The sequence below is a fragment of the Triturus cristatus genome, chromosome 4_1 (genome assembly GCF_964204655.1).
Source record: "Triturus cristatus chromosome 4_1, aTriCri1.1, whole genome shotgun sequence".
Lineage (NCBI taxonomy): Eukaryota > Metazoa > Chordata > Amphibia > Caudata > Salamandridae > Triturus > Triturus cristatus.
This window is the reverse complement of record NC_140585.1, coordinates 1,196,208,936-1,196,230,825: the sequence shown is the minus strand read 5'-3', so window position 1 is coordinate 1,196,230,825 and position 21,890 is coordinate 1,196,208,936. Positions and strand designations below refer to the sequence as shown.

Below are 21,890 nucleotides of genomic sequence, written 5' to 3'. Positions count from 1 at the left end.
CAACCTTCTTCAATATTCTTATACTGACAATGGTGCTGACATTATTGAGCAGGACTCTGATATCTGGGATTTAAAGGACTTTTGTCGGTTGACAAAAGATTAGGGAAAAACTGAACATTTATTGTTTTTACATTGCTGTGGCTCATGCTGGATAATTGCCCATTTTCTGATGAGTGAAAGATAGTAAACTCATGTTTACCTGATGTTTTTCAACGTAAACAAATACATCTCTAAAACCAGTACAGCATTCCCAATGCTCTCATTTCTTCAGTTACTGAAGAGAAGATCCCTAGCGGAACCTGGGACATTGCGCCTGGGCTCCCATGGCTTAAACATTGCTTATGCTTGTTAGCTACCCTTGTTTCGTACTACATTATATGTTGTGGCAAACATTAATTACCGAGGGACTAGCTAGCACAAACTTTGCGATAACTACACTTTTATAATTTATCAAAATACACCACATAATTACATGCTTTAATGGGGGAGTTGCTGGCATGCTCAAAGAAGAAGTATTTTTTTGGTTTGAGAGAGCTGATGCCCCAAAGCCAACCCTGCCCAACGTCATGGAATGTGGTCCTGACTCTGCTCCGGTGATTGTTATTCTCTGACTCCTGAATGGTATACCATCATGCTTCCCTTAGTGTCAAGCAGGAATCTGGGCTGATGGACTAAGGTTGCTATAATGATGGCTTCTCATTGAAGGTGATGGATCTAAGCCCAACCATCGTGAAATGGATCACAGCATTTAATGATAGTGCCTCATCTGAGTTCTTGTTTGTTGGAATCTGCTCAAAGTTAGTACATCCTCTTTTTAGATTTTTGACGTCAGTGATTCAAACTCGTCATGGTCCTCTCCTGAACTAGCCTGGTGTTGCGTGCAGCACCACAAGGTTCACCTATGTCACCATTTTATTGTTCAGGCTTATTCACTGTGAAAGTCTGTGCATCATGAAATTCTTCCAAATTCACAAGCCCGACCCTAATGATGGGCTTGAAATAGCAGCATTGCATTCCCTAGAAATGAAAAGTTTGGCGGCAGACATGGGCCTGGTCACAGGATCTAATGATGATGACAATTTGATATGCACAATGCCTTACACCGTAGATGACATCTTCAGACTCTATATTTATTGTTATAGGTGTGTATCATTTTGTTTATTGTATAACACACACATATAGCGTGCCTTAAAATAGCTAGCTTGGACAGCATTATTTACCATCCCCACTAAGCAGAATTAAAGCTCTGGTGTCCTTATGTTTCCTGATAATTAATGGGTGAACAAACTAAACTGGTAATTTTGGCTTGTGTAATTACCATGATCAGTGTCAATGGCTGGCATCTATGCCAAAAAGCTGGTATCTGTGCTCAGTACTGGAACGTGCCAAATACTGGTGTCTGTGTTCGTTTAGCCGCTGTTGAGACACCAAGCTACTCATAAGCAGCATTGCGACCCCAAGCCTGTGTCCACTGTCCACAGTATAACCCACAGCAAAGAACTCATGTGTTGTGATGCCCTCCACCACCACTGCAGACGTAGAGGCACAGATCTCCAATTTTACTTGTTTTTACTTGTTTTCTTTTTAGCAGTGTGCAGCTGTAGGAAGGTAGGATCCTTCTAGCATGGTTACCCCCACTTCTTGTCTGGTGTCCGTGTGTTTTTGACTAGTCTGACTTGAATCCTGCTAATCAGGACCCCAGTCACTGCGCTTCCTCCCTAAATTAGACTATGCTCGGTACTTTGGTACCTTCCTAATTGGCTACTGGTGTACCCTTCTAAGTCCCTAGTATATGGTACTGAGGTACCCAGGGCACAAGTACATCAGCGGTCTCCCATGGTTTGCAGCATGTTTTGTGCCACCCATTAGAGACCACTCAAACTGCGACTACAGGCCTGCCATTGCAGCCTGTGTTAGCTGGTGCTAGCACCACCTTTGACAGAAATAAGTTTTCTTATATCTGAGGTCACTGCACTTAAAACATATAAGTCACACCTAGGCCATTCAATCCCGAAGGCAGGGTGCTCTGTTATCACTGTGAGGGTGCCCTGCACGAGCAGGACACCCCCTGCAAACCCCGTAGTCGACTCTCTAGGCTTTGTAAGTGCAGTCAGCCATTTAATACATATAGTGGAGATCAAGTCAATTACGAGATTTCTAACTATATATTGGCTGCACCGAAACCCGCCATCTTTAGTATCATACATGTTGGAATCCTACCCCAACACCAATTCCAATGTTGGATGTACTGGTGAGCACATCGGAACCACTGGAACAGAACCCCTGTGCACTTTGTCGCCTTGCCATTGCCAAGGCATCTCTTCCTGTCAAGATCTTTGTCCTCACCACATCCTCTGCACCGTGGTCTGCACCGTGAGCCTGTATCTTTCGCGAGCTGCTCGAGGTCCTCTTGCGACTCATGTGCTTTCGGCCTGGGGGTCCTCTTGAGGGTCTTTCTTGGCTTTAGTGGGCTCCCCTGCTTGCCCGGGCCCGCTCTGACTCTCTTGCAGTTGGTGAGTCCCTTGGACATTGCTGGTCCTCACGTGGCACCTTTGTTGTTTACCACGTCTGTTGCTGCTGTTAAGGCTTGTTGGTGCTCCCACTGGACACCGACCCCTTGGTCCTTGACTTCCGACGTAGAACAGCTCGTGAACGGCTTCTGATCTTCCGCAGAGTCGCCTGATCCTCATAGCTGCAGCGACATAGTCACCATCATTACTCCTGCATCTTCCGTCATCGGTCGTCATTGGTCTTCCGTGCCTCCTGGTCACATCTGAGTGGCGTAGACTCTGTCCCTTTTGCTTGCAGGTACTCCTCTTCAAGAATCCATCCTTGGATTCCACCAGACTCTTTCACCTTCTTCACCAGCGGCATGTTTCCTGAAGTTCTCCTTTGTGGTTTACGGCGTTTCCGACGTCACTTCGCACCTATGCACCCAGCTTCCTTAATGGTAGGTATCCTGGTTCGTGGGGTATCCATGGATGGAGTGACTCTCCAACCTTCTATCTTCCACAGGGTTTCGTTGGGGTCCACCGGAAGGGTCCTTCTTCTTGAAAACTACAATCGCGACTTTCCCTGACTTCTATTGAGTATGCACCTTTGTTTCCACTCTGCACACAGCCTCCATGGGGTTCCTGGGTACTTACCTCAGGTGGTTCCTTGTGTCCCCAGCTCTTCTGAGTCTTCTGGTACTAGTCCCGACTTCGGTCGCAGTTCGCATTCCACTTCTTTAGTATATGGCGTGGTCTCCCCCTGAAGACCACTGTGTATTTGTGCTTACTTACCTGTTTACATCTAAAGTATTGTGTGTATTGTGCTGATATCTCCAGGTAGGAGATATACCAATGTGTTAGTGAGTGTGTATAATAAATATAACCGTTTTTATATCTACACTGTGTGGTTCTTTTTTTGTTTAACCTACACTATATGATTAGATCCTGTAAAACAAGCTGCTTAACATTCCTTCTGGAATAAGCCTGAAGAATACAGCTACCACTTAGAGAGATTTTTATGGTTGTCTAAGACCACTAAAATCACAATAAGGGTCATCTGGATTAGTGCAGGGTGCTTCACTTAAATAAGTGTGCACCATATACTAAGCCAGCCTCCTACAGATGGTAATCTAGAATTAAAAATACAACAGTGCCCACATGAAATAAATAATGGCTAGCTATCCCCCTTTGACTCAGCTGTTCCTACATACCCTGCATCTCTCCTGTTTGCCTCAAAAGTTCCTACTCTACCTGCTTCTCTCCCTTCTTCATTTCTAGCTCTGTGTGTTTGCCCTGCTCTTGTCTCCCAGCTGTTCATTCTCCCTATCTCTCCTCAGTAGCTTCTTCTTCCCCTCTCCAGCATAGCCTGCTGTGCCTGTGCCCCCCATTGGTCCTTCACTGTACCTCCTATCATTAGCTGTTATTGCTCTATCAAACATTTCAGGGCTGCCTGCCTGTCAGTAACCGCTCTCCTTTCTCGCCCTTCTGCAGGTTTATCATTTACAAACTCCCAAAGGGAAAGAGCGGTCCTCAAGAGACGGGCATGATGTACAAGTACCAGGACGGCTCCACAGGCGGCTGGGTGGATGGTAAATCTCTGATAAACAGCACAGCAGTGGCTGTTGGAAGGACTCTCCTTCAGTTGTACAAGTCCAGCCAGAACCAGGTAACGTTGGTAGGGAGGGCTCCCTGGAGTGTCTGAAAGAGCGGTCACAGGAGTGAGTGGATCACCAAACTGATTACCACCCACTTTGTGGCCTCCTGCAGCATATGTTTGGATGTATACAATTGCATAAATATAGCAGAAGTTAAGTTTGCACAGGTGTTGACTTTGTACAGAACTGCAATACATAATCTGACAAGAATTTTTGGGGGACTACTATGCCTCCCAAATTCAGACCATTTGTATAACCTCCCGGGAGGCCCCTACTGGAGAAGATACCATAGGTCTGCCGACAACGGGTGAAAATGGGGGCATGAAACCATGGTTTATAAATTTGAGGAGAAAGGCAGGAAATGATCAACTTTCACAGAGACAAAAGAGATTGTCATTTTCCCAAGGTATTGCTTGCATTTGGAGTATATGCCAAGACCCTTCATTGAGCCTTTTGTGGGGTTTATGCTGTGTCTAAGATAGCGGAACCCGATGGGACTTTCTATTTCGTGGTCTGATACTGTAAAACTAATTTGTTAGGTTTTGTTTTCCCCTCAGCTAAAAACTGGATCTCCTCATCTTGTATTCAACACCGGAGAGGCCTTAGTCTGAGCTGAACAAAGAACAATTTTCTCTTAGAATACATTATTTGGCCAAAACAATCCCTAGTGAGAGGAGCAGCAACCATTTAAGTATAACACTCGTAACGCGCAAGGTCGAATTGAACGAAGTACATGATGGGCGCAACCCACTGTATTGATAGTGCAGATAATGAGTTAATTTCACAATGTCCACAGGAATAAGAGTCCAATGCCGTGTACAGCAAAGAGTAACACAACTTTATCCGTGAATCTACCAAGGGCATCACTTTCCAATGATCTTGAAATTAATATGGCGTGCTTAGATAAAACCCCATTCGCACCAGACAGTAAATTCATACAAATCCAAACTTTTTTATGTAGCACATGTATGTCCATGATGGAAAGAAAATGTAGCATTGTGATCTGTTCACCAGCGCTTGGAGATATTCCTGGCGTAGTTAAGCGTTGTGATGCGGGTAGGGCGATACTTAGTTCTCATTCCCTTTGCTTCCCTCCTTGCTCACCTCTGATCATATCTCTCCATTCGTATGCCCCCTCAGTTTCCTTACCTTACTAACTCTCTTCCATCAGCTCTTTGAGTGCTCTGGCCAAGCCCTAGTAGCAGTTCTATATTTTTACACTTTAATTTGCGGCTCTAGACACCGGTGATTGTGTTCTTTCAACTCAGAGGGATTTTCTCAATTTTCCCAAAATCTGCTTTGACTAATGGGGTAAATTCCTTTGCACACTCATCCCATCTCTAAATGGACACAGTATCCCTTTTTCCTGCACTGTGTGTGAGCACACTCAAGTCCTCTGTGGAAATAGCATCACTCTCCGGTCAGTGATGCACAGTGCTGCTACTGCAAAGTTTGACCCTTAAATGCTTCTCACAAAGTATGCAACTGCTCTAAATACCAGTACATGACAACATTACACCAGTAATGGGGCACCCGATGGTGGTGATATGTTTCTATGCAGGATGGATGGTTCTGACCTTCTTAAAGCATGCAAGGAGGAGTGCATTCTTGCACAACCCGCTGACCATGTATTGCGCCTTTTGCATTCCCTATCAGAGTGAAGACCTGGCCTACGTGTTGTACAATGACCAGCCGCCACCCGAAGAGTTATCTGGCACCATAGGAGGACACACTAAAGGTAACGCTGACTCTGCACATGGGGTTGATTGCAATACGATTTCTGGGCTATTTCTCATCCTAGATGCAAGTCTGACGTGGAAAGCTTTCTCTAGCTTCCAACCAGTTTCTTTTACCTGACAAACATCTAGGGCCGTATTATGGATACGGGTCACTGTTGCCCTGTCTGATTTAAGATGGTGCACAGTCTGAGGTATGCACTGTATCACTGTGAAGGCGCTGTTCCCAGTGCAGGTGTGAACACTGGCAACAGCACATTGGTGAAAAGATACCTCAGCTGTTTGAAGACACTAGTATGTCTTTCCCTGCACAAGGCCAGCGTTTAAAAGAGGCTCAGAGAACTTCCTAAAAGTGGGTTCACACACACACATACAAGCTCTAAGAGATGTAGAGAACGGGAAAAAAACACAGGCGCACACACACCCACTCAAACACACACCAACTTTGTTTTACCTTTTTGTGTGCAACCATTTCTGCTTATATCCATGATGCTGGCTTGCTATTCCTCTCTATTCCTTGTCACCTTCTCCTGCTCTCGTGTCTATGCAATTGTTCACTGTATTTTTTAAATCCTCAAGTCAGTTATTGGTGCCTCTCGGTGCATATTCACTCTGTCTGTTTTCTAGGAGTGGTCCTGTTGGATAGAACCCAGGGTTTCTGGCTGGTTCACAGCACTCCTCGCTTCCCACCTGCGGCAAAAGACCAATACAGCTGGCCGGAGAATGGGCGTCGAAATGGACAGTCGTTTCTCTGCGTCACTTACAGCTACGCTCAGTTCAAAAACATTGGTAGGTGGGCAGTAGGCCCTCTCTTGGAGCTTTTTGCCCACACCTGAGCCTACTCTCACTCTCTGTCCTTACCCAGCTTGATCCTCTCCACCACACCAAAGACTGGAAACATAACTGGTGCTTTCAAATTTTGTAAAAGGTAACTGGTGTCTCCATGCCATGGTTCATAGGACTCCCCTGTGCCATCTCCTCAGGAACCTGGCAGTGGTTGAAGTTATTTTGGGTTCACAGGCTCTAGATATTTTCCCTCACAGTCCGTTGTTACTCTTGTGAGAGACCTTCTTGATTCCATGTTGTTCTCTCACACCTGTTCTCAGACGTTCTCGCTGGCTGTTGTCTCGTGGCCTCGCTGGCTATTGTCTTGTGGCCTCGCTGGCTGTTGTCTTGTGTTCTCGCTGGCTGTTCTCAGGTGTTCTCGCTGGCTGTTGTCTTGTGGCCTCGCTGGCTGTTGTCTTGTGGCCTCGCTGGCTATTGTCTTGTGGCCTCGCTGGCTGTTGTCTTGTGGCCTCGCTGGCTGTTGTCTTGTGGCCTCGCTGGCTGTTGTCTCATGCTCTCGCTGGCTGTTGTCTCATGCTCTCGCTGGCTGTTGTCTCGTGTGGCCTAGCTGGCTGTTGTTTCGTGTTCTCTCTGGCTGTTGTCTTGGGTTCTCTCTGACTGTTGTCTTGTGTGGCCTCGCTGGCTGTTGTCTCGTGGCCTCGCTGGCTGTTGTCTCGTGGCCTCGCTGGCTGTTGTCTCGTGGCCTCGCTGGCTGTTGTCTCGTCTTCTCGCTTGGCTGTTGTCTCGTGTTCTCGCTGGCTGTTGTCTCGTGTTCTCGCTGGCTGTTGTCTCGTGTTCTCGCTGGCTGTTATCTCGTGTTCTCGCTGGCTGTTATCTCGTGTTCTCGCTGGCTGTTATCTCGTGTTCTCGCTGGCTGTTATCACGTGTTCTCGCTGGCTGTTATCTTGTGTTCTCGCTGGCTGTTATCTCGTGTTCTCGCTGGCTGTTATCTCGTGTTCTCGCTGGCTGTTGTCTCGTCTTCTCGCTTGGCTGTTGTCTCGTGGCCTTGCTGGCTGTTGTCGTGTTCTCGCTGGCTGTTCTCTCGTGGCCTAAAATTGTAGAATACGCCACCAATCGGCTGGAAAAGTGAAGAAGAGCCCTAAAACACCCAATTCCACCCAGTGCCTGGACATAGCCTACTATGAATGGCCAATTCAAAATGGAGAACAACTGGACTGTAGGCAACAGTGGGGTCAGTGTTATCTTCCGCAGTACTATGAATGTTTGTTTTTCCAGTGCTAGTACCTGCCTGTCTGTACGTGGTACTGAAGTCTATCCGTGGACAGTTCATTTTAGTGATAGTGCTTCACAGTTTGGTCTTGAGTGCCTAAATACAGACTTTGCACAAGGTTGTTTTTTCTTTTCTTTATTATGCCACAAGGCTCCGGTAGGAGGAGCAGTGGACTATTGGGAGGGAAGTGGGTCCCAAGGTTCAGCCTACATCTCAGAATGCTAGATTGCAGCTTCCAGGCTGCACATCGGGGGATTGCTAGTGCTTGTTCATGCAGAATTTCCTCAAGGTGCTGGGGAAGAGCAGACACCCCTCTGAAGAAGACCTGCACTTTCACGCGCACAAGGCAAACCTCTTAGTGATGCCACAAGGTAGGCGTGTCCGTTCTAAAGCAAGATGCAGATCTGATGGCTTGACAACAGTGGTGCACTCCAAAAACACACAGGTCCTTCATAGCCAGGGTGGGTTTTGCTAGGTGACATTTGCAGCCTTCTTCAGACTCCATAGGCCTCTTAGTTGAGACAAGTAAAGCAGGTGGGCGCAGAGCACGTAAGTTTGAGGTCCTGGACCAGAAGATGCCTAGCTCCCAGCCTTTTTTGAGATTTATGAGCAAGTTCCCAAAGCGAGTTGAGAATATTGGTTCCAACTGACCTCCATATTTAGACAGATGAGGAGGTGGTCTAGATGGACCAATCAGTGGGGGTGTGTCCATGTTTGATAAAAGAAAGGGGCAATTGTATATGGATCACACCCTGGCAACATTAAATGTTGGCCTGAAATATACAGCAGGGGCATTTTGCAGTTACTTTAAGTTATTGAAGAAATATAGTTGTAAGGCACAGCAGAAACTCTTCTTGAAAGGGCATCCTCATAGATTCGTCCACTGAAGCAAAGGTTCTTCTTTCCATTCTCTATGTCCCCCGAAAGTTGGCAAGCAGACACTTTTTCCTCCTCACAAGAGAAAAAGTAGCCTTAAATTATTACAAATTTGGATTTGAGATTAGTTTGTAGTGGGCTGGTCCCACATGTTCAGGTGACATAGTAGACATAGTCGAGATGTAGTTCATGTAGTTTATTAAGTCCATAGGAAGTATTTACAGCAAGCCCCACCAGGAGCAGCCTGCTAGCTGCTCAGCCCATCTTTCAACTGACAACACTCACACCAGGCACCCAAACATTCCACTCATGTCAATCACGCCAACATTCTACACGGAACACTCCCACTGGCAGAGCAGCTAGGGACAAGGTGAAAGGGAACATAAAGACATAACCAGAGGATACTACAGAGTTCCAGCAGTCTGCACCCTGAAGCTTACAGTGCACTCCGAAGCTGTAACCCAAATAATCTACTTTTGAACAAAGCTCTAGCTAACCAGTTACGAGCCTTTCTAGAAAGTTTATTTCCTAAGGAGACTTGATTCTATTTAAACGTACGTCCATCAGATTTAAATGCATCTTCTGAGGTTGCATATGTGTTTGCAGATACCAAATGTCCAGAACGGTGTTTGAGTGCCCACATTTAGTTGTTAACCAGTTATGTTAAAAGAAGACTCTGGGAAACTGCCGCTGTAGAGTTTCATAGCTCTACCCTTTGGTGATGTGGAGGAACCTGCAAGCAGTGGAAACTGTAAGTAAACAAAACAGCGGTGGGTCGAATGCTTAAATTTAAATTAATCTCAGCCACTTGTAATCACTCAGGCCATATCCCAATCTATCATTATTTTTCTGACCATACCACCTCAGTCTGGAGCCAGCTATATGCAAATCAGTCTTGACCATGCTCCAATAAGACCAGTCTAGGCCAAACTGCCAAGTCAGGTCCTCCCTGAACCGGAACACAGGCAACCCAGGACTGCTTGCGCGCTAGTCATGGGTTCATCAGCCAGGTACATCTTTGTTCCAGTGACAGTGTGCATAGGTCCCATGTGTAGGGATACCCGTCCCACTTAGGGCGACACTATAAGTATACAAAACAGTGATGGATGGAATGCTTGAATTGATATCAATCACTACTAATCACTTGTGGGCGTATCCCAATCCATCGTTATTATGCACGCCATGCCACTGCAGTTTGGACTCAGCTACATGTCCAAATTGAAGTGGCATGGTGAGCAAGAGAACGATGGTGTTGGAGTGCTGCACCGAGGTATTGCCAGTGGTTAGACATATTGCAATCAGCCTCTCATCACCTTTTGTGTGCTACATGTTCTGCCCTAAGTGGCATGGGTATGCCCAGACATGGGACCCATGCTCACTGTGTCAGTGGAACCAAGCTGTACCCAGCTGATGAGCCCATAACTAGCGCGAAACCGGTCCTGGGTTGCTTGTGTTCCAGTTCAGGGAGGACCTGGCTTGGCAGTTCGGGCTGGACTGTTCCTACAAGAAGCAGGGTCAATACTGATTTGCATATGGCTACATCCAAACTTAGGTGGTGTAGTGAGCAAAAGAATGATGGGTTGGAGCACTACCCGAGCTATTGCCAATGGTTAGACTCATTGCAAGCAACCTCTCATCACCTTTTGTGCGTTTCAGCAGTGGATACTGAACACATCGTTCATTGACCAAGTACGGAAGCTTCTCCCTTCCCCAAGGAGATCATGGATTGACGGTGAGGTCCACCGGGCATGGCGGTTGAAGCACTACAGCATACTTAAATCCTGTCCTGAATCACCCTTAGTGAGGAAAGGCCTTCTCACTAGAAACAGCGAACAAGCCAAAGCTTTTAGAAGTCTTCAGTGACCTGGTTCATTTCACCACAAATGTTCTAAATTCATAGTTGTAGAGGTCAGAGCTTTGTAACAAATGTATTTCTTCTGCTTTTAATTGCTTTATGTTCCTCTGTGTCCCTAATATTTTGTAGATCCTCCTTAACTAGACTGTTGCTGAGTAAAGGATAGTTATGTGGCAGAGCCTTGCAGGAACCGGTTGGCGTTTTTGGACCCCTTCTTCTGTATCTTGTTTAGAAAATTAAATAGTCATTTGGCTTTAGAAAAACCGTCTGGCCCAGTTATTTGATAGATAACTGCCTTTAGGCACCTTCTGAACCTCTCATAAGAATGATCTAACTGCATGAGAATTAAAAAGCACCCTCATATTGTTCAATTTCTAACAAAGTGGAAATATTAAGGAATTAAAATTTGTGTGTGGGAATACAATTGTATCCCCAAATGATGCCCCTCAGAGTGAAGGATGAAGACATGATGTGATTTTATTTGCCCCTTCATTTTTTAAAAATTGTTTTTGAATGTGTGCTCCTTTCTGTTAGGAACCCAGCTCTTGTACAATAACATCCGGGTGTTCGACTACAGCATCCCTGATGCTTTCGCTGAGGATCTGCCCGACTTGGCCAGCGCGGCCAAACAGTGCCATGTCAAGGCTCCACCCTGGAACCGCCAAATACAATTGAATTCCCTGGGGGGCAAGACATTCATCAGCTTTGCCAAATACAACTTATTTTATGATGGTAAGCTATTTTAGTCAATGTCTCACACGCTTATTCACATTCTAAGACTGGTATGTAGACACACACAGAGACATAAGTCAAACTTACCCGTTGTCGGTTTGGCTTGTTTGTTCGCAGATCAACATTTACAATATTGATGTCAGAATCATTCACTTAGTCTCACCCCTTCAGTTTTACCAGCACTGATGCAATTAGTGTAACTCCTGCTTTATTATTAGGGCTCCCGGTTTTATGTTATTTATTTTTTTAACATTTCCGTCTGTATTTATCCATATTTAATTTTTGGCCATTTTATCTGCATTTATCCATATTTATTTTGTGTTTTGTGCATGAATGTAGTTGTAAAACTGTCCATATTTATTTAAATGATAGATACACACTCATACTTTGATGTCTGTCGTGTTTTAGCTATTTAACTTGCCAAATATTACATACCAGTACATCCACTGGCAACTATTAGCATTATGCCACAAATGTATGTTGACAAATGCAGTTATTTAAAGAAATGTCATCCTGTTTTTTTTTTATTTCCCATGCTGTCTATCTGCTCAGCTGTTGGGCTAAATTCATGAAAGACAGCACGAAGAGTCACTGAAAAGAAGCACTTTTTCTGTATTTATCCATTTTAAAAAATAAACGTGTTTTCTGTCTGTATTTATCTGTAAAAATCCGTAAAAACCGAAAACAGGGAGCCCTATTTATTGTTGCACCTCACTTTTCAATCACACTGATAAGCATCCTCAGGCATTCTCCTGCACCACCTAACATACTATTAAACATCCGGTCTGTTAGTCCTGCTTTGGCACTTTTAGCTACCCTTTCACAGCATGAGTCACACTTTCGCACTGTTAGTCACAGCCTTGCACTTTGGTATCTTCTTCTCACTGTTCCTCCTTCTCCTCAGATCTTTACTCTGGTTGGCTGGCCGGTGCCCTAAAGCATGATCTTCTTGTGCAATTCTGGCCCAACTCTCGTGGTGTTCTGTGCTCCAACTGCTCCCAGACCTACCATGTCTTCAATGTGCAGAGCATCGCCTTCCCATGTGGTACCAGCTTCACGTCGCACGTCGATCACTCCAAGTGGAGTGTTTCCCTCATTAATTCAGGGGAGGCCTGGATCTGCATTGGGGACATGAACCGGGATATGGAGGAGGAGAAGCGGGGTGGGGGCACAGTATGCACCAATGATCCCTCCATCTGGAAGTCATACCGTTCACTGGTCACCGAGTATGAACCCTGCAATTAGGCCAGGCTGGCGGGGATCTTTGTAACAGGCTTGTGGGGTGCCATTGACATGGACCTCTTTCTGATAGGTGCCTGCAACCAGGCCATCCTTCTGTAAGATGTCACTTACTGCCAAGGTGTCCAATGACGTGCTGTAAGAGCTACAGTGCACACACTGACTGTCTGAAACCGTACTGATCCTTTTATTCAGCAATCTATATATTTTCATCACTGTTCAAATTGTTCTTAAAACTCAGGGGTGGAACTGGCCTGATAAGGAATTGTACTGGTGCCATAGGATAAAATGCACTTTAATAATGTGGACAGGATACCCGTCACATTTGTGATGGAGTACTTATCCGCCAAACTCTATCTCAGGCACAAAGTGTCACCTGTAGGAATGCATGGTATAAGTCAATGGTACAATGTTACCTAGCTTGTCATGCCGAGGGCTGGCGGTGCTCAATGCATTGGTACCGGCATACCGTGCCTTTTGCCTCAGTGGCGACAATTGTGCACCATTGATAATAAACAACTGTTTGGTTACCTTCCTTGCGAGCTCTGAGGGCCATCAGAGTGGTAACAGTGAGCTGTACAAATGAGCTGTAATTTAACAACAAAAGATAATGTAAGTGGCAGAGATTTTGGAAACTAATCTACCTCTTTGTTGCTAATTGTGATGCTGCATTAAAATCTCACAATCAAAAAATACTCAATTATGAACATTTTGTGTAATCAATTATTCTAATTTGTTAATAAATAAAAATAACATTTTGTTTATAGTAGAGTTTACTTTGTGTATCATTTAATCTAAGATATTGGTAAGGAGACGTGGGAGATCTCAGCGTAATAAATTAATCTGCTGGTCAGGTATCTGAAACAATTTAAAAAATAACAATGTGAAATTTGTGAAAGGCACTGGAAAGATGGGGTAATTATTAAAGGCAAAGACTGACCCATTTGCTACCTTGCAGCGTATTAGGGTTTTAATTTAATATACAACATCCATCCTTAAGGCTATGCCTCTGCGTATTACAGAGAGCTTTGTGTAAGCTGTATATTACAGATTCAAATCATGGTATAAAAGTTTGATGATTTAATAATATACTGGAGACATACGTGTATAGCCTGTAGTTGGCTTGTTCAAGTCTCTGGATGTTGCAACAATGACTGTGTAATTTGCTATTTACAGATTAAAGATCATTTCAAGGGAACCAGGGTTCTAGTTTGCCCCTGATTTGAGTGCCAATGCAGCTGGTCTTTTTAATCCAGGATCCATTGGCAAGGGCGCTTTAAATCCTTGCTGACACACACAATGTTACCTCCTTAAGAGCAAGTGAAAAAGGCAATATACCTTTCTGAACTTCTATGCTTACTTGCAAAGGCACGACTACGACTTGCTTAGTATTCATGTGCAGCATTTTTTACTTTCTTCATCTTTGGGACTAAACAAAAATAAAAATGAAAGGGGAGTTATTTATGATTCCTTATGCAGTTGCGTTATGACAGTCTTAAATAACAAAAATAAATCCACTTATTAGCACCAGCTGTATCTACTGTTGCTAGTGTGTCGTGTTAAATCCGTGCACACTGTGTCCTAATGCTGTAAATAAATGTATGCATCAAGCAACAAACAAGGAAACACCAGCTTATTTCCCAAGCTATGGTTGAGTGTGGGAATGCTAGAGCAAAGTGTGGGGATTCCAGGTAATGGTGGTGAATTTGGGGTATTCTGAGGAGGGGGGGTTAGGGAGGGGGGTTTGCTATGGGGGAAAGGGGATGTGTATGCGTAGTGAGTGTGTAGGGCTATTTAAAGTATAGGGTTGCTAGTATACCGTTGAGGGGATGCCTGGCTGAGACTTTGAGGGGTTCGGGTTTAGAGAGCAGGGCTGCCGAGGGGCGAGAGTGGAGGATGCCAGAGGGGAGGAAGCTGGGGATGCTGGCCGTGAGAGTGATGATTTCAGGCTTGAGGGTGTGCTGATGCCAGAGATTACTTTATTACCAGTCCGATGGTGACAGGATGAAAAGCGGCGCAGAGACAGAGATTTTGGTTAGTGTGTTAGATAGAATTCTCAGAGTTTAGTACATTATTTTTTGTGAGACCTAAAATAAGTTTGCCTTTATTATTATTATTGGTGTACTTTTTTCTTGGGAGCCTTTGGATGTCTTGGCAAAAATAATGTCTTTAGTCCTGATACCATAGTGTGTTGAAGTGCAGGCTGCATAGTGAGGGAATGCTGTGTGTGTCTGTAACCTTCATGCCAGGTGTTTGAATCCTGGTGCTGAGAGTGTGGTTAGACCAGGCTAAAGAGCTAAAGAGAGGGAGTAAGGGGTTTCTGTGGGTAAGTGTGGGAATGGTAGGGTGGGGATATGGCACAGTGGTGAGAAAATACGATTGATCTGTGTGTTGTCCATGAGATGAAACGTCCTTACCTTTACCAAGCACAGTCTGAATGAGTTTTCCGGTAACAGTTGATCGGATAGCCATTGAGGACAGGCGGTGAGTGGGATTTGGGAGAAGAACACGGATCAGTGGCGACAGAATTACTAGGCATATCTTCCCGGACTTTGTTTTTGCATGATGGCTTCGTTCATACCATTATGCATCATCCCTTAGTTGGTTGTGAAAAAAGTATATTTCCTCATCATGTGACCTTCTCAGATGTTCATGAATAGCATACCGTGGAGGTGCATGGATGTGGCTGCTTAACACAATCCACGAATGAGGCCACACTGCCCTGCAAGATGGCGTTGCATTGCTGAGCTGTGAGGACGCCGAACAAAGAAGCTTCAGAACCGAGATTGCTGTGCATGAATCCCTTTGCGTTTTTCACCCCTGTTGGCCCAGCTCCTGTAGGGGCTGGGCTTCAGGGGTATCTCTGGGTAAGACGCTGAGGAGCGGTGGAACAGAGGTGAGAGCTGGAAGCAATGAAACTCCAGCCTGTACCACATCTGCAACAGATACAAACAGGAGATCTGCATTAGTACAGAACCTTCTGCAGACCCTCTCCTGCCTCCCAGTGGCATAGGAATGCTTGTGTGAGCAGCTTTGGGCAGCTGCTTTGGAAGGTTCAGGTTGGCGGGGTTGGGGAAAAATGTAAAGGGTTGAGATTTTAGAATTGCGCCAAAGAAGCCTGACAACTTTTATCAAAAGTGAACTTAAAGAAACTACAGATTTTTTCCCTCTTCCTAACCTTCAGGGCATTACGCAATTCCCTACTCTCTGCTCACTCTAACGGCTTAACAAATGCCTAAAGCTAAAAAAAAGCCATAAACCTGTTAGAAGACGTCCAGGCTACCCAAACAGAAACGCAGGACATAAAATGCCAGCTGCATTTTAAAAAGAAATAGTCCACATGAATGAATTAAGAATACCTTCTACTGCCATCAAACTACTTGAGGCTAAGCACGTCATTTTCATTGGCAAAGCCAGGGCAATAAAGAGATAAAGTTCAGTTCATAATCTTTTTATTTCGATCGCTGAGTCCACAAAAGACAATCACAACAATACACACATCATTTCCATTGGGGGGTAGATATATACCCTATTACCATAACAGTTTGTGTATATACAAAATTATTTAACATTGCTATTCAAGGAATTCAGATCCGTATTAAAAGTTAAGAAGTTCGCTAAAAGCATAAGAACATTGTATTCATTAATAAACCACACATTATTCTTAAAATGCCTAAAAGTAAATATCGCAAGTGAACAATTGATAAGATAAAGGAATATACATCCTCAAATGGCCGTAAAGTGATCAACATAAAAACTGTCAATGATGGATCAGTATATGCAACACTAATATAGGTATAAAAAAAATCTAACATTCTATACCTCTGACAGGAGTTATACTAAACAGGAGTTTGCTTAGACGTACTCGTCGGGCTGTCCGTATAAAATTATCCTAACCGTTTGTACATCGGCTTGCTCAGTTTGCTATTCACTGAGTTGGATGGGCTTGGGTCTCTTAATCATTTTCTCACAAATTAACCACATCCAGCTTAGGAATTTATCAGTGGCTATTACACTCAATTCGTTTGTATTGGTCAGCAATATTCTCATTGCAATGGAGCTACACCTGGTACCCATGTTTCTAAAGAGAGAAAGAATACAATAGACAGTACACTGACAGGCCCAATGGACAAGGAAAAAAGTAGCAAATTATCCCATGCTTGGCTGTTCTCCAGTTATATTTCAACAGCCTCAGAAACTATAAGCAGAAACTATAAGCAGCACAGCTGACATCTACCACCAATCATTAGCGCTTACAATGGCAGAAGAATGTTTAAGCATGCAAACTCAGGACATGAGCATCAGAAGAAGATCAATTAGCAATATTGGAATCTAAGGCAAGAACCAAGAAAACCGAAACATGTCAGAGGAGAGTCTTGCTAATGAACTGGAAACTGACCAGATAATCTAATTACATATGAAAATGCCGAAATCTCAAATGAAATATACTGTTTTCACAGCCAGAGCTCATCAGCTAGGGGCAAGACCTAAACTTCCCAACAAAATAATTAACACATAGGATGGAGGATTTAATTCTACACTTATTGAGGAGATATGCACAGAGTCCTCTATAAAGTTCTTTAAGAAGTCCTCTGCTCCTATGGAGAAAGAAAATAATCAAAAACTGGCAGCCAAATCACCTCTGCAAAAAAGCCTCAGAAAGATCTGCTTTATGAACAATGAACAAATCTGGATGAAAAGCACATCTTTCATGTAACAAACCTGAAAATGGGTACTAAATCCCTATTCGAATATCATCGCCCACAACATTCCCCCCATCAGCAATATTAAAAACAGGAGATTCACAAAGCAAGCCAGCTCATAGACCGATACCTCAGGAACTCCAAATGGCTCTACAAACAACAGAAACACCTTCAAAACGGCACTCGACCTCTACCACCGACAACTGCGGGAGACAAAGAAGAAAGCTCTGGTGACACGCATCAACGCTATCTTCAACAGCAAAGAATTCTACACCATTGTGAAGAAATTCTCCAACCCCGCAGTTATAACAAACAGTATCACCCTCTCACAGGACATCTGCAACCGCCTCACAAACTCCTTCCACGACAAGATCTACAAGAATTTTAGCCCCCAACCAAATCTCACTGACATCTTCAACAACCAGCAAACGACTCCACACTCATTGGAATCCAGACTTACCTCATCGAACCACCTCACCACACAAGAAACCTCCACCATCATGAAAATGGCACACTCGGGGACCCCCACCAACCCTTTTCTACGCCACATCTTCAACCTTGGAATAACAAGATCAGCGAAGAACTCTATAGCCAAATCTGGCTCCCCGCTAGATCCTTGTCCTCCTAGGATAATTGCCATTCTAGCCAATGATATTGTACTAGACGTTATGGCACTGTATAATCTCTCCTTAACCTCAGCCAAATTTCCGGTAAAATGGAAGAGCGCCTAAGTCTTTCCCATCCTTAAGAAGCCTTTTGCCAATCCGGAGATTTGTTCTAATTATCTTCCTATCTCCAGTGCTTGCTAAAATTCTAGAGAGTTATGTTAACTTTCAATTGACGGTTTTTCTAAAAGAATTCAAGATTCTTGACTTTTCACAATTTGAGTTTAGAGCATCACAGAGCAAGGAGACCGCTCTAGTATCAGATTATCATTGGACTCGGGGATCCGATCATGCTCGTACTGCATGATTTGTCGACGGCCTTTGATAGGTCTCTCATTCCCTCCTAATTCATAGATTATTTGAGGTTAGGATTTGTGGCAATTACTTGCTTTGTCTTAGAGATTTTCTTGATAATCAAACCTAGAATATCTGCTTAGACTCCTTCCAATCTAGAACAATGAGAATAAATAAAAGAGTACCTTAGGGTTCCTGCCTGAGCCTTACATTATTCAACATCTATGTAGTGCCTCTGGCACAGATAGTAAGAGCATATGGATTTGAGACTGTATCGTACTCGTACGATACTCAATTGTCCTGTCCTTTGGCCCGATCCAATGAAAGTTCAATCTCTTTTCGCTTATTGTAGGAGAGAGATCACAAATAATAACTGTCTCCAGTTAAATGGAGATAAAACAGATTGTGGTTTTTAGCAAGGCACAGGAAATCTGATCAGTCAATTGGTGGCCTGTATTCTCTAACGGGTGAGAAGCAGCGCTCTACAAATCGATTGATTAGTCAAGCCATTTTGGCATCAATAAAGGAATTAAAATGCAAACCAATCTTCAATTGCATCATCCTTGAGTACTCCAATACAAATTGATGGTCTTGCTACTCATATCGAAGATCTTCCACAAAGAGTTACAGACTTTGAAGATTCTTAATACATACTTTAAAAGCAAACTTGATTACTCAGAAGAAACTATCATCTTTACTCAATTGGAGGAGCAGGAAAATAGAATGAGGAGATACAATTTGAGATTTCTAGGGATTCTAGGGACGAGACCAAAACTCATCAGATTCATAAGTTAATATGGAACTGATTTGATCACGGATTTTACCTGGCACTGAAGAAGAAAATGTAATAATTTCCAGAGCTCATCAAGTTCTATTCACTGCCAAATGGAACAAAATGTGACTAAGAACTGGAGCCTTAAGACAAAAGGAATTTAAAGTACCACATTCATTCAGTTTCCATTTTTTTTTAATGTCGTACATAATCTCAAAACAGAGAAGGGAGTTTAGATATCTGATTCCTTTCTTTACAACAGAAGCTGATGCAGAAGCTATGCTTTTACAGTCAGCTATAATCAAAGGTGTTAGCATAGGCCTCATTTAAGATAATTATTGGTATTGATATTGCTCTGGAATAGTTGAGTGAATCTTTTGCAAAATAGCTTTGATTAATTCCAAATAAATTTGGTAATGTACTAATGCTGAGGTGTAAGACATAATTGAACTGTGCACCCCTGTGGGGGTCTGGTGGCGGTCTGTTCTCCTATACTCGTCAAATAAGGGTGGACATCTGGCCACTATGCACATCGCTCTCCTCCCCCACACTATGGTTGACATACTATTAGATTGGTTGTACCCCATTATTGGATGTTCATGTATTACTACTGACAGATGTACTCTTCTTCTGTACCCACGTTGAATGTACATGTCATTCGTCCCCCTGGAATTTGTGATATCAATAAAATAATTACAACAAAGGAAAAAAAAGGTACACATTATTGCACCATGATTGGGAAGGGAGGGTTATCCAATGTGACAAGGTGGATGGGTGGGCCCACAAGTTTTGGGAGTAGTCAAGCAGCAGCAGAAGGAGATATGGTTACAAGATTAGATTCAAGATCAAGTTAAAATAATCGTTGTAAATGGACAGCAATGTTGTTATGAACACGTTATCACATCTTTGAAGACCGAACTTAGATTATTCTCTGCAAAGCTAAATGGCCTGAATAATGGGAGAAAAAAGAAAGCATTGCTATCGTGGCTTGGCAAACAAAACCCAACAATTTTAGGAATGCAAGAGGCACTTGTCAAAATGCTTGCCAAAAAAAATCAGTCATATGTACATTTTTCTCCAATAGCTTTTTCTTTGACCTCTGCAGCACATAGATGAATAGCAATTTTGTCTAACAAGTTCTCTGAAATCATTTTAAAAACTGTACAAGATGATGCTGGTAGATGGGTGGCTGTGGCTCTTGAGGTGAATCAGCAAAGTCTGACAATGGTATCCTACTACGGTCCTTTGGAGGGTGAGCTGAAATGTATATCTGATCTAGCCTCGGTTCTAAAGTGACTCATTATAGGTGGGAATTTACATATTCTTTAATCTATAACTATGGACTCCTCCAAAGCAGATAATATATTGAGAAAGCAACGATTCACTAGAGCTCTGAGCAATTTTAAAGCAGAGGTGGGAGCAATAGATCAATAGAGTGCCTTGCATAGCACTGGGAAGCATTTTATTGTTTTTTCAAAGAGACTTTAGGGAGCCTTCCACACAGACTTTCTTTTATTTCTAAAAACTTAATGAAATATTTGGTTAAATTAATCAACAATTGTTTTTCAGATCATATAGAGTTTTATTTAAATGTATCCTTGAGATCAGGGCTAAAATCCATCTTTAGTTGGGAATTAGTTTGTAAATTAGTTAGTTACAAATACTGTTTTAAAAAAAAAAAAGAACCAAATTATTTTTTAAAGAAATCATAGGGACTGCTTCTTGAGGAAACATCATGCTCAAAAGCGAGGTCATAGCCCTCTCTGTGCAAATAAACAAATTCTATAAACAGGAATTGTTGACAATACAGAATGCCCTCAACCAAGCGGGAGTTAACCAGAATTAAAAAAAATAAAAGACCAACTTTCAAAAATGGGAGTCGGGATAGTATACATTTAAATCATAACTTTTAGAAAGGGAGATCATTAATTCTGGGATAGTAGGGCAGCAAATTTACATGGATGGGGAGGATGTGGGTAAAATATTTGGCCAATTGAAACACGTTCTGTAAGTAACACAATAACTAAAATACTAGATCCTAAAGCAAACTCCATTATAATAGAACTATCTTGAGTAGAAGTTCATTTTGGGAATTTTTCAAAACATCTATTGAGAGCATGCTACCATCTTCAACACAGAACTTACATAAATCTTCAACCCATTTGGGAAACCCCTCCTTAACCTCTCTACAGGCTTTTGAGTTAATGCGCCCATTCCAGTAGGAAGAGAGAGAACGTGTAATTAAAAAAATCTTCTAAAAGGGCAAATCTACAGGGGAGAATGGCTGTCCTTCAGAATAGTATCAAACGTTTGGTGAGCAATTAAAAACCCCTTTAACACACTTATTCAACTGTGTCCAAACATGAGGTAAGGTCCCTACATCCTTCCAAAAATGTATTTTAATAGGCTGTCTAAAAAAGGAAAGATATATCATATCATCCTAAAACCTTGTTCACTGATTATAAAATATTTTCTGAATTAATTGCTATTCATATATGTGCAGTAGTTACACAATTTTTACAATCCTCTAAGACTCAAAGCCATTATTTTTTTAGATGCAGAAAAGTGTTTTGATCTTTTGCGTTGTTTTTTTATTTATTTTAAGTACTGTTATTCAGGACAGTAGGTTTGTCTGCGCATCTATTAGTAAAGTAAAGAGTAATTAAGGATATTAACATCACTTGGAGAACCAGACATTATTGTCCTTTGTCACCTATTTTATTTGCAATGTAGATTGAGCCTTTGGAATTTGCAATAACAGCCACACTGTTGATTAAGCCAGCAGTTCCTTGGTCACCAAAGCTAAACCTCTTAG

At 43.0% G+C, this 21,890-nt stretch overlaps 1 protein-coding gene and 1 long non-coding RNA gene across 3 annotated transcripts in view; one reads left to right on the top strand and one right to left on the bottom strand.

The window, feature by feature from the left end:
* DNASE2 (deoxyribonuclease 2, lysosomal) overlaps positions 1-13,407 on the top strand; it is a 60,116-nt gene extending 46,709 nt beyond the window's left edge. Inside the window, exons 3-7 of one of the 2 annotated variants that reach the window (XM_085654484.1) lie at positions 3,984-4,158; positions 5,804-5,885; positions 6,511-6,672; positions 11,205-11,402; positions 12,307-13,407. In XM_085654484.1, the coding sequence (XP_085510610.1) occupies positions 3,984-4,158; positions 5,804-5,885; positions 6,511-6,672; positions 11,205-11,402; positions 12,307-12,647 (958 nt within the window). In that variant the 3' untranslated portion in view covers positions 12,648-13,407. The remainder of the gene's footprint in view (positions 1-3,983; positions 4,159-5,803; positions 5,886-6,510; positions 6,673-11,204; positions 11,403-12,306) is intronic. The other variant, XM_085654485.1, reaches the window with a different exon arrangement.
* LOC146856368 (uncharacterized) overlaps positions 1-21,890 on the bottom strand; it is a 131,820-nt gene that overhangs the window by 43,305 nt on the left and 66,625 nt on the right. The gene's annotated exons all lie outside the window — the stretch shown is intronic.